Source organism: Zonotrichia albicollis, chromosome 6 (genome assembly GCF_047830755.1).
Source record: "Zonotrichia albicollis isolate bZonAlb1 chromosome 6, bZonAlb1.hap1, whole genome shotgun sequence".
NCBI classification, from domain to species: Eukaryota; Metazoa; Chordata; class Aves; order Passeriformes; family Passerellidae; genus Zonotrichia; species Zonotrichia albicollis.
In genome coordinates this window covers 47,352,277-47,364,787 of record NC_133824.1, presented here as the reverse complement: position 1 = coordinate 47,364,787, position 12,511 = coordinate 47,352,277, and the positions used below count along the sequence as shown (strand labels likewise).

Below are 12,511 nucleotides of genomic sequence, written 5' to 3'. Positions count from 1 at the left end.
GTGTGGGTTCTCTCATCCACTTTCTCACCCCCTGGGAATGGGTGGGCTGAGAGCAGCCATCAAGATTGATTCTCTGGGGTTTGGACTTCTTGTGCCAATGAACAGCCCTGACCCTAAACATTATTCTTACCTGGCTTTCTCTCTCCTTGATGGACTGAAGATTTGCTGCCTGCTTCTCCTCCAGTTTCTGCTGGAACCTGCCAGTCTTCTCTGTCATCTTTAAAAGGAATATATTAATCCCCCTCAGGTTCCAGTTTTATATGCAAGGGCTTTGGATATCCCAAGCTCAGCCTAGCAGGGTGGGCCAGGAGCAGCAGCCTGGATGTAGGGATACCATGACAGCCTGGCAGGTTGAGTGCACATGGGCATGTGGGACATAGGGGCAGGGATGCAGACATCCAGGGGGACACACACACAGATATATGGATACACACACTTGCATAAGGACAGACACCTGGACACACACAGACACAGGGATACCTGTACTCACACACAGACAATCAGGTACAGCTACACATGGACAGACACACAGATGGACAAATGGACTCAAATGCTGACACTCACAGACAGACATGGACTGGCACTGAGTCTTCAAAGGGCAGAGCTGGGGTCCTTGAGGTGTCTTTCCTCCCACTGGGCTTTCCCATTGTTCCCAAGTCGTGAGTTACAAATGCCTGGGACACTGAGTTCCCCTGGCCACCCCCTCCCCTGCAGAACCCAGAGCTGCTGGGGCAGCCTGACCCCCCTGAACTCACCCGTTTGACTGTCTGCACCACTTCCTGAATGTGGGAATTGTTAATTTCTTTCTTCAACCTTTAAAGAAAATTATAAAACCCTGTGAAATCCAGCTCTTCTCCTTCCATAAAACCCATTTGTCAGGACTGATCAGTTCTATAGTGATCAACAGGGGTGTTACATCCCCACCCTGTCCTACCACAGAGAGAAGCTGCTGTACTGCTACAAAGGACAAATAAAACACCAAAACACCACTCAGAGTTGGCTGAGCCATAAGGCAAATAACCAGATGCAAAATTCTAGTTTCTCATCTTCCAAGTCAGCAGGAGACCCTGCATGGGCAGAGCCCAGGAACATCCACTCCCCCACCTCTCCTGAGCAGCCTTGTCACTGGTATTCCTCAGCATGGCCTGGACCCGCTCCACTCTCTTTGCCTCCATCCGCTTCTTTATGTCTTTAATGTTGCTGTGGAGAGAAGAGAGGAGATACAGCCTGGTTACCAGCCCCAGACAGCACAGCAGTCCTCCAGCCACAGCCCTCTGCAGTGTTCCACTGTCCAGAAACACCAAATGTGGGAGACTGTACAGCAGGAGGCCTGGAGTCTCAAGGATATTTTAAGCCCTGAGTCAGGATATGTCCTGGCCCAGCAGTGGAAGCAGCACATGCTAAAGGCAAGTGTAAGAAAGAACAAATGTACAGGAAATTTTCCCTCCTCCACCTTCCCAGTTTCCAGTCTATCCTCCAGTATCTATACAGGTATCATGTTCCATGATGTCACTTGTACTCTAGAGTTTACCTTCACTTTTGGATTTCACAGCTCTTTGCTGTGAGAAGAACAGCACTTAATTTATACACAATGTGACAGACACGCCCAAGACATTGACTGGATGTCCCATCCTTCTTTCCACTGAGAAACAGTGAGCAATCACTTCCCTCTTCCAGACCATTAATGATTTACACATTCCTGTCACATTCCCTCAAACATCTGTTCTCCTAGCTGTCCCATTTAATTCCTTTTTGTGCACAAATTCCTCCCCAGTGCTGGCTGTTCTTCTTGGCCTTTCAAAGACTTCATTTGTTTGAGATGGCACACTGAGAAGGGAACAGCTCTATGCAAATGGATCCAGTGGCACAAGGCCGACTCAATCTTTTTTTTTGTTTCCCTGTACAATTCCCAAAATCCTGTTTGCCACTTTGGCCACTGCAGAGCTGGGAATGAGGAACATCCACAGCAGCTGAAGATCTCTTACCTGAGTGCCAAAACCAGTGCACTGGTGGGCTGTGGCCAGGGTTTTCCATTCACATTATTGTATATTTATTCCTGCTGAACTGAACTGCCATTTCACTGCCTGTTGCTGCAGATCTTGGAATCTTTCTGCAGCTTCTCCCAGCCAGGGAGATGTGACTGTACTAATGACATCCTACTGTCAGCAAAACATTACCTGGCTACTCACCTGTTTCCTTAGACTTGCATGAATATGCTGAATAGCTGAGTAAAGGGACTCTGGTTTGGTACAGACACAAAAGAGGCAGTTTTATATGAATTTGCAACTAAAGACTAAGACAGCATTTAATGGGAAGTAGGAATGAGTGAGGATTCCAGCTTCAGGGCAAAGTTCTTGTAAGAACAAACGGATACATGTCTGGCTAGAAACTGGTCAATTGATTCTGCCAGTTTGTTTAAATACTGGAGCCAAGATGCTCAATTCACTTTGAGCACATCAGTCCCTGGAAGGGATTAATGTGAGGTCTCGACTGTAAGAGCCAGAGGTGGCAGCCAGGGACCAGCAGTGTATTTCCTATCCTTCCCCATCAGTGGCTCCAGGCTGCTCACTGCAGATGGAACACTGTATCCTGCTCGGTGCCTCATGGCAGGAACACTGTTCTGGAGATCACAAGAGGCATCTTCCCCCATACCACTGTGTGAGATCCCCTGTCACATCCCCCTGCCTCAATTTCTCACCATCCTCCCTCCCTGGCTGCAGAGCAGAGCTGTGAGATCCAGCAGAAAGTGCTGCCTGGAGCAGAACCTGGCATTGTTTGTGATTCCAGTGCCATATTTACCTTTCCGACGTGTCCCTCAGCACCCGCAGCTCAGCTGCCTGCTTCTCCCTGGCCAGCTCCAGGATCCTGGCAACTTGCTGTTTAAGGGATGAACACAAGAACCAAAAGGGAACAAAGCAGGATGAGACACTGCACCTCATCTGTATCCAGTTGCACCCAAGCCACATGTACACCTCCCTGCACTGAATTCCAGGAGCAACAAATTCTGAAACCCCGAGGCTCAGTGCAAACACTGGCACAGGAGTGAGCTCAGCTGTACATGCAGGCCCCACTGTGCCAGTGGACTGCACTTGTGAGACAGGAAGGTTTCAGCCCTGGCTCCTCTCCCAGGTAAGAAACCTGATTCCCAGGTGAGCCAGTGCCCAAGTGTTATCTTCCCCTCACGGTTGCACACAGCTTGCAAGAGGCCTGTCAAGCCTAAGGTGCACCAGGGAACTGAAGATTTAAGATACATCAGTGCAAATTCCTTCAGAAAACACTAATGGGAAAAGGCCTCTCAAGCCAAGTGCTGAAGAATCACTCCCCTTTCATTGGGACAGATAGCATATGCTGGATTTACCATCACCACCATCCCACGGCCTGCACTCTGTCCCCAGGCACCACCGTGGCTCCTTCTGGCCTTGGCTGAGCTCAGCCTGCAGGACCCCCTCACCTGGACTCTGACTTCCACCAAGTCAAACAGCAGAACATGCTCAGATGGTGCCACTGGTGAGCCCTCAGCCCACCCCCACATCACCCCAGCTCCCGGGCTTCTGGAGAGGTGGCAAGGTGTGAAACCAAACACCACATTAACTCTGTGCCAAGGCATCAGAAGAGCTGGAGCAGATGGAGCATGATGTGCTCCAGGGCAATGCTACTCTTGTTTTAAAAAATAGCAGACATATAATAAGCTTCATGTCTTCATTCTCAGTTACCTGTGCATGTGTGTGGATGTGTCAGGTATGTTCTGGGCCCACATTCCCAAGCTCAGTTTAGTGAGTAACTTGGGATTTTTGGGGCTATCCTGGGACACATTTTCAGGTGACACTCACAGCCCTCACCTCCGTAGCGTGCTGCTCTTTCTTCCTTCGGATGCAATTGTGGTGCTCCTCCCCAAGGTGGATGAGGTCCCTCTCCATCCTCTCCCTGAGCTCCACGAGCCAGTGGCAATCGATGCTCTCTGCTGCTTTCACAGGATTTGCACTGGTACCAGCATCACCTGGGGTCACACTCCTGCAGAACAGGAACAGGGGCCGTGCTGCTTCTCACCACACCAACACAATCCCAACCTCCCCACCCACCCTCAGTGAGAACAACTCAGGCACGTGCACGTGCCTGCACTGCTCCATCTTCCTGCAGAGAAGGGAAGGCCGTGTTTCCCTGGGGATCCTTGTTTTGGTTTGGGAAGGTGACCCCAGGCTGTGGTTACCTCTTCTTCTGTGTTTTCCTTGTGCGTATTGTCCTTTTCTTGCCCCCAGAGCAGGCCAGCTCCGAAAAGAGCACCGAGTATTTCTGCAGCAGCTCCTCCCTCTGTTTGCTTCCCTTCCACTCCAGCTCCCTCAGCTCCTTCTCCTGCCTCTTGAGCAGCTTCAGGAAGCGCTTCTTCTGCTGCAGCTCAGCAAGGGTGATTGTCTCAGGCTCTGAATCAAAATAAAAAGGCTGAACAGTGCCAGCTTCTTCCCAAGGCTTGGAGTGGGGAAACTGGAGCATACAGCTCCAATCCAAGTGCCTCGATCACCGCATCCAAACCAGAGCCCCCTCTGCTCCACACCTTGGGATGCTTCTCCCCAGGTACATATTCTGTCCTGGCAAACCCTTTTCTTTAGGAATAACTTCTAAAAAAGCAGTGTACATAACAGTAATTTGCCAACATATGCTGAGTGAAACACATTTCCTCTTGTGCCTTCAGTTCAGTTTTCAGGCACAATTAGGCCTCGTGTTTGCAGGAATTGGCATCACACTGCATTCAGGCACCCAGAAGCAGGTGAACAACATGTTGCACAGGGAGTGCAGCTGTGCTGAAGAAAACCTGTCCTGGAGCCCCAAGATTCCTGGGATTTATCTTTAGTGCTGGCTACACCAGGAAGGGTTGGGACAAGTCTTTTTAATGTGGAAATATAAGATGACGGGCAGGGCGTCAGCCCAGGTGATCAGCATGAGGAGTTACCTCCCATCTGCATTACTTCCAACACAGCTTCATCCTTGGTGAACACTGCTGCTCCTGAAATCCCAAAAGAAGTTCCTGTTAATGTCCCATCTTGGATGTCCAGGTTGGAAAGGGACAGAGAAGAGCTCACCAGAACACAGCCCATGTGGAGGATGTTGGTGTCAGTACAGAAGAATGAATTAAACTGCCAACATGCTTAAATGCTTGGAAACTCTTGGAAACTTACCTGTGGACCTCTTAGAGGGAGGAATGCTGGGTTTCCTAGTGGAGCCTGCCACCCCATTAGTGTCAGCAGATAAGAGGTTTGTCTGTGTGCCAGGCTTCTAAAACAAAGATCAGAGGTAAATGAAAACTCAATTATTTCAAGCTGAATCCATGCAAGGTGCTCTAGAGAACAGAACCTGAAAAAACTCACCTCCCCTGAGGTATCCTTGAGCTTCATCAAGCACTTGTCCTGCAGGTTGAAGAACTTGATGGGGTTGGAGAGGGCAATAGTGAGATCTGGAAACAGAGAGCAGGGCTTGGCTTGGATAGCAAACAACTCATGGACTCGTTTCCCTGCCCCGTGCAGGACACTGTGAAGAAGGAATGGTTTGTGTTCTCTGCTTGTAACCAAAGTCTCCCTGACAGCACAAGGGAGGGAGGAAGGGAACCTCCTTCACCATAGTGCCCGTCCAAGGCCATGGCTCACAACTGATGTTCAGGGTAGCTCTGTGAAGTGATTTTGGGAACTCTGCTCCCAAAAGCCAGGGCCAAGTTCAGATTTTTCCCACCTGCACAGCTGCTTGCTCCAATTCCAGCCCAACATTGTATAAACCTCATCTTTTTAATAAAATGTGATAAATCGAATTTCTCGGGATTTCCCCAGTGAATAAGGTTCATTTGTCTGAACACAGGGAGAGAGAGAGCAAACATGAGAAGTATTCACAAGAGCTCCTGTGGCTCATGCTGTTGCACTCTGGTTTGGTCATGACAGTTGATCCCTCTGGTGAGGCTTCAGTCACACCCAGCTCTGACCCTTCTCAAAGGAAGGTCCCCATATCTCAGTATCAGCAAGAACCTCCCTTCTCTTCCAATAGGGAAGAGAATCACTCCTTAAACCTCCCTAAAGGCCCTGTTCTCTGCAGCCCCTGAGAGATGCCATCTGTTCTCTCAAGGAAACCTCTCCCTGCCTCTGAACAAGGGTAGAGCTGACCATTCCACCCTGGAGCCTGGTCCACCTGCACTGCACCTCAGGTGGGAGCCAGGCACAGCTGCAGTGGGAGCCTCCACGCTCTCCCCAAGGCAGCGAGGCTGTGACAGGATGCTGGCATGCACTCAAGTCCCACCCTGACAAGGAACTGAGGGTGCAGCAGGAAAGCACTTCCCATGCTGGAAAAATACTTCTGAATCAGAGTTTGGAGGAGGCCAGAAGCACCCCCCCCTCCCCCTCCCACCACATTCCAGCACTCCCTACCTGCCCAAGCATCTGGCACGTAGTCCTTGATCTCCAGGAACACGAAGAGGGCGGGCATGGTGAGCGGCATGTTGCTCTCGCTGCGCAGGCACACGTGGTGGTAGCCTGGGGCACAGAGGGGAGGCAGTTGAGCTGGTGGCATCCTGTCCCTCCCTGTCTGCTCCAGCAGCCCAAGGCTCCTCTTTACAGGAGGAGCCTTTATATCATGGGATAAAGCCAAGGCTATAAAAAGATGGATTTCAAGGTTCCTCTGCCTGTGGGCATGGAGATTAAGGAGCAAAGTATGCAGCTGCTTGTATGGTCTTTATGGCTCCCACTGGACAGGTCTGAAGGGCACAAAAAGCTGAAGGAATTTCCCCGATTTACCTGGGTGCATTGCGATGATTGGAATGATACGCTGGCCAATGAACTTCCCTCCTTCTTCCCAGGCCACAATTTTGAGAGATGCCAACTCAGGCATCATGATCTAAGGGAAAAGCAGAGTAAGGCACCAGTGTCCTCACCTCACTCCTCATAGCAGCATCCTCCTCCTTCCAACCAAACAATTCCATCTCTTCCAGGATGGCACTGCCATCCTGGAAATTGTAATCCTTGTAAGTTAAGGGCACAGTTTATCATAGATATTATTTCTGAATGCCCAGAAACTCCACCAAACACAGTCTTCTCAGCCTGCCCAGGATCACAGGTTACCTAAAGACAAAAACAGGGCAACAAGCCCTCCAAACCACTGCTTCCACAAAGAACTCACTGGAATGAACTGAAATGAACAATTTAGCAAACATGGTAACATTGTTAATAAAGGCTTTTGACTCCATCCTTGCCTGTATTCTTGTGCCATAAAATGAATTCAAAATTATCCTGCCAGGAGTGAAGCCTCCGAGTGTTTCTGAAAGGAGATATTTTAGCCAAGTAGGCTGAAAATATCTGTAGCTTCATACTGTGCCTGACAGATGAATTGTATAATGTATACTTGATTTATCTTCCCTGTGCCCTGCAGCTGGATTGGTGATCACTGAATTCCTGGGGAGAGACAGGGCAGCTTTCCATGTTTTGGCACAACTGTAAACTGGTCCCATTACTGCTCCAGCTTGGCTGTTTCTCATTGACAGTTTAACCACAGAAATTCAGTTCCCTTCTGATGCTGGAAGTTTTCCAAACTGATCAGTCTGAAGAGGGCATCATAGAGGGGAGACTTTGGATGTCTGTTATCTCCAGAACCATTCCCAGCTACCCCTTGTCTGTTCTGGGAAATACTGATGCAGAGTTGTTTTGGATATTGTTGTTTGGATGTTACCTGAGAGTGTCCAAAGCCAGGCCAGAGGTCTCCAGAGGGGCATCCCTTCTGCTGGCACTGACCTCTGCCAAGGGAATGCTCATGGCCATCAGGAGCTTTAAGGATTTTCTGCCTAAATTACTATCAAATGTTCTCACCTTTTCAAAAACAAAAGCCTCCTCCTTCCATACAGGGTTAATGGAGTTGGCTGTGGAGGTCAGTTTGGTTCTGTGTTTGCGTTTGGCATCCCTTGGCAGCCCAAGGAGCTCCACTTCCACGTAGGTCTTCACGCTGCGGTCCGAGAGGAACTGACCAGAGAGTACCTGTGAACAACACAAACGGAGTTAGCAACTGCTGGGAAGAATAAAACGGAGGGACCCACCCATTCCTTCACCCTAAAGTCACTCTCCCACTCCAAAACAGCTTTTCTGCTCCAGCTCTTCTTTTACTTTCACCTCTGTTTCTTCCTTCAGCGCTTCCTCTCTCCCTACCAGCACAGCCTTGGCTCCCTCTGCACGGCAGATGCTCATTTTCCATTTTTATGTGATTATGATTAATTTAAAATAGCGACAAGCCTGGGAGTTGCCACAGTAACGCTTTCTCACAGGACTCTGTGGGTTCATGTGGCACTGAGAGTCCCCCTGGGTGACAGATGACAGGGTCCCAGGCTGTACTTGCCGTGACACAGACAGTAGTGGCCACCAGCCCGTCGATGCGGTCCACAGAGAAGGGGTCCAACTGCTTGTCGGGGCGCCGCATGAACTCGTGCTTGAGCAGGTACCCACACTGCCCATTGAACTCAAACAGGGCCATGTTCTGCTGCATGGGGACATCTGAGAGCAGAGCAACACAGTGAGACAGGGCTGGGGGTCAGGCAGCCTGTGTGCTGGGAGGGAGCTGAAAGCTGCCGGAAGCTCCCAGCCCCTGCCAGCCCACAGCTCGCAAAGCCATCTTGAAAACTAATTAAGCCTCTCAGCACCCTACAGGGAAAAGTATTACAGCAGCTGTTGTAAGGAAGGGAAGTGGTTTGCTTGTGCTTGCATCTTAAGTCATGGGCAGAACTAAAGTAAAACCTGCTTTAAGAAGCACCTGCTATTTTTGGGTGGGAATAAGTAACTGTCTGAGCTCCTCTGCTCCTTCCCCCTTTCATTTTGGGCCTCCTCTGAGGCCATCTTCTGTCTGACACTAGAGAGGACACAGCCTGGTGGTTGCTGCACCTGCCTGCACTGTCATTCTCTTCAGAACCAACCTTGCACTCGCTCCCTTTTGTCTCCTATGCTCTGTACATAACACAGCCCTCTGAGGAAGGAAGAGGGGTAAGGTGCAGCTTTCTCTCAAAGCTTTTCTTTCCTTCTTATGCTGGTTGTGCAGCAAGGAAAGGCCTTTCCTCCCTGGTCAGGTGAAAATTCTGGAAATAATGGCACAGACAAGTCAGTGTTGTGGCCAGATGGAGCTCTGCCTCTTCCTTGTAGAGGTAGCAACTTGGGGGATGGGAGCTGCAGGTGCCCTCATGGATATGATTCAGTGTGACATTGTGGAAAAGGACAGCCAGGGACAGTGCCTGGACACAGGGCGACAGCAGCCCATATGTGTGCATGCCAGGTCTGTGCTAGGCATGGAAAAATGCTGTTGGTCTGTGGGAGACCAAATCAGAGGAGAACAGCACTTAGGGAAAAGGCACATGGAACAATGACCAGGGAAATGGCAGAAAAGGAAGAGACAGAGACCAGGAGCACCTGGGGACCAGCAGTGCCTGACCTCACCTGCTCGGAGGCAGGAGCACACCCTGACACTCACCCATGGTCTGGAAGTTGAGTGCCACCATCTGACAGCCGACATTCCAGAACATCTGGGGCTGGTAATTGGAGGAGTCCATCCGGGTGCCTTTGGGGTAAATGCGGCTCATCTGCCACTTGTTGTATCTACAGGCTCTATAGGAAACACCATTCCTGTTGTGTCCTGGGGCCAGCCCACTTATTCCCATTATAAAAATTGTTGGAGCTCTGCTACCAAATGCTCAGAGCCTTCCAGACAAGACCCCAGGGAGGCTCAGGCTCCTTGTCCATACACTTTTCACTTAAGGACAAGAATCTGGCAGCCTTGACATTAGGATGCATCCTGTCAGGAATCTCCCTCATACTCCAAGCACCCAGTGGCACTGGGAAAGGGCTGCCAAAAGGATACTCTACAAACTGCACAGGGAACTTGCTCACTAGATCACAAGCCTTGGTCTCGGTGAAGGAAGAGATGACGTAACTCCGGTTCTTCTCTAGAAACAGGAGATTGCATTCAGGAGCAAGGCACGCCCAGCCCCCGTTCCGCACGGGGACTGACAGAGGCAGGAAGCACTCGGCCTGCATTCCAGAGGGACTGAGGCTGACTTACTGGCAGAGAGCTCGAAGGAGTTGAATTTGATGGGCTGTATGTAGTTAACCAGGCTGGACATCTCCTCGTACGCCGTCACTTCCAGGCCAGCGGTGCCCTGAGCGGAGAACAATTCAAAAGGGAACAGATGAAGAGACCTTCCCTGGAGATGAAACAAACTGCACCAGGGTCTCCCAGTCAAAGAGCTCTGGTGGCTGCCCTGACCAAAGTGCTCCAGGTTCTCTGGCTCCCCAGTCCTACAGCTCCATGGTGAGCAGGGGCACAGGATCTCCATGTGGCTGGGCAAAAATGGAATTAAGGCACATGGAGAGGTTCCAGGGAGGATGTACAAAGCCCAGGATCTCTCTGACCCCTCAGAACATGGAGTCTGGGATAAATGGGGATATTGTTTTTCCTCCTCTCCAAAGGATACCAGGGAGATGGAAATGGGAAACAGATCAGATCTTTTATTCAAGGGAATGCTGATCTCCTCCCTCCCCCTTCAGCAGCAGCACTTTCAGTAACAACTTCTCAGACCAAGGCTAAGCCTCTCCAACACCCCCAAGGCAAACAGTTATCTCCAAATCATGCACAGTCAGCAGTAACTCCTTTGCCACATTCTTTATGCTTGCAACAAAATTTTTCTTTTTCAGTTTTTACTGCAAAGGTCTTGTCCTGTGGGGGATGGAAAGTCCCCCACAGATTCATTCCCCTTTGCACTTTGGGTTCATCTCTATTCAACAGTGTGAGGCCCCAGAGAAAAATGGAAGCCAGCAAAAATCCAACAGAAAAGGAAAAGAACCAACAGTGGCAGTACCTCATCTGACTGCATCTTTTTAATTTCCTCTTCATCTAGATTTCTGAGCTGTTCATCCTCTTCCTCTGGCTCCTCTTCAGCCACATCACCTGCCCAGACTAAGCACACAGGCCCTTATCAGTGGTATGGATCAGGACACAGACAGGACCCTGCAGCCTGCTGGCAGTGGAGGGCTCTGCCAAACTTCACCACCAAGTAATGCTGGAACACTGAGGGGAAGAATCCTACAATTTTATTGGCCAAATCCAAACATGAACTTGTACACTGAGAATGAGCACACCCAAGAGACCAAACCATTCCGGCTGCAGGTTCCCCTCACACTCAGGAGCAACAATCACTGGGCTGTTTCCCCTCCCAGGTTCACATGTACTTGTGGGAATAAATGCCCATTTCCAGGTGTTCTGCAGTGCTGCTCACCTTGTCCTCACATGACATCATGTGTTCTTACCATGACTGGGATTGTTCTACCACAGGGGCCCTGAGCCCAGGAGGTGATAGGAAGGGAGGAGAGAGGGGCTGAAGGTTTTATGAACCTCCAAGACCCTCATGGTGAAGAACTAGGCTGTGGTGAATTTGTGGTTATCAGAGAGCTACAAGCAGTAACAAATAATTCCCCTTCCCTCAACCCAAAAGCCTGAGTGGATCACTAAGTGGATCACTAAGGGATGACCTGATGGGCAGGTAAATTATCTTCTCTTTTGGCTGGACTAAGTGTTCAAAGTATTCTGAAGATTTTATTTCTCTTCCAATTTTCTGCTGCTGCTTGGAATAACTGATTTAATGACTAGTGCTGGCTTGTCCCAAGTTCACCAAGTATTGAGTGATTTAGAAGGCTTTGCCCATCAGTTTTATTATTCCCCCTTCCCTTCAGACATACCAGTATCTTCAGCATCCGCAGAGGTTGGCTGCTCAGTGGTTTCTGGTTCCGCGTTCCTCCCTTTCTTCAAAGAGCTCTGCCTCTTCTCAGACATAGATTGGTTCTTTTTATTTTTAATCAAGATTTTCCTTAAGAGATCCTTAGGACTTGGGAGAGGAACTCCTGGCTTCAGCTGTAACAGATAAACTTCATCACAGAATTCAAACACTCGCCTCTCCTGTCCCCCTGGCCAACTGCCAGTGCACAGACACATCTCTCACCCACTATACTCCTAACTTCCTCCATCTGCCAGCTAGATCAATGCAGATTTTTCCTAAGATTTCACCTGTGGTTTCAGACCAGCATTTTGCACCTCTCAGGCTCTGCCATGCTGCCTAGCCACCCATTCTGCTAAAAAAAAAACCACCTAGATGGCCTGAAGGCATCCACATACCTCTGGCTTCCCATTCCACCTACTTCTCTCATTATATCCCAGATCCTCAGTCCCTCCTCAGTACTCAGGCCACATTTAAACACTGCCTGCAGCAGATTTAAAAAATGTCCCAGAGGAGGTGGCTCAAGACAAGGACATGTGACAGACTGCACAGACAGCAAAAATAAATAGCTTAGCTGATCTCTTGAACTGTTCCCCCCTCATCCCTCTGCTCCTATTGCCTGGACATGGGGCTGGACAGTGGGCAGTTGCTGCTGGCTCACCGCTTCTTTCCAACTCTTCTCTGGGTCTCAGTGCTTTCAAACAGATGCCTGGGCCAGGTACCTCAGCTATCCCTCCTCTGTGC

At 49.9% G+C, this 12,511-nt stretch overlaps 1 protein-coding gene across 2 annotated transcripts in view; it reads right to left on the bottom strand.

Moving 5' to 3' along the window:
- Window positions 1-12,511, bottom strand: part of PLCB2 (phospholipase C beta 2) — a 40,348-nt gene that overhangs the window by 6,408 nt on the left and 21,429 nt on the right. The window contains exons 14-31 of one of the 2 annotated variants that reach the window (XM_014272598.3): window positions 11,733-11,904; window positions 10,856-10,953; window positions 10,060-10,156; window positions 9,859-9,943; window positions 9,472-9,596; window positions 8,353-8,507; window positions 7,833-7,997; window positions 6,768-6,867; window positions 6,402-6,506; window positions 5,361-5,446; window positions 5,172-5,268; window positions 4,946-4,999; window positions 4,208-4,418; window positions 3,840-4,011; window positions 2,800-2,876; window positions 1,105-1,200; window positions 756-813; window positions 131-217 (exon numbers count right to left, since the gene is read on the bottom strand). In XM_014272598.3, coding sequence (XP_014128073.1) covers window positions 131-217; window positions 756-813; window positions 1,105-1,200; window positions 2,800-2,876; window positions 3,840-4,011; window positions 4,208-4,418; window positions 4,946-4,999; window positions 5,172-5,268; window positions 5,361-5,446; window positions 6,402-6,506; window positions 6,768-6,867; window positions 7,833-7,997; window positions 8,353-8,507; window positions 9,472-9,596; window positions 9,859-9,943; window positions 10,060-10,156; window positions 10,856-10,953; window positions 11,733-11,904 — 2,040 coding nt within the window. The remainder of the gene's footprint in view (window positions 1-130; window positions 218-755; window positions 814-1,104; window positions 1,201-2,799; window positions 2,877-3,839; window positions 4,012-4,207; window positions 4,419-4,945; window positions 5,000-5,171; window positions 5,269-5,360; window positions 5,447-6,401; window positions 6,507-6,767; window positions 6,868-7,832; window positions 7,998-8,352; window positions 8,508-9,471; window positions 9,597-9,858; window positions 9,944-10,059; window positions 10,157-10,855; window positions 10,954-11,732; window positions 11,905-12,511) is intronic. The other variant, XM_074543510.1, reaches the window with a different exon arrangement.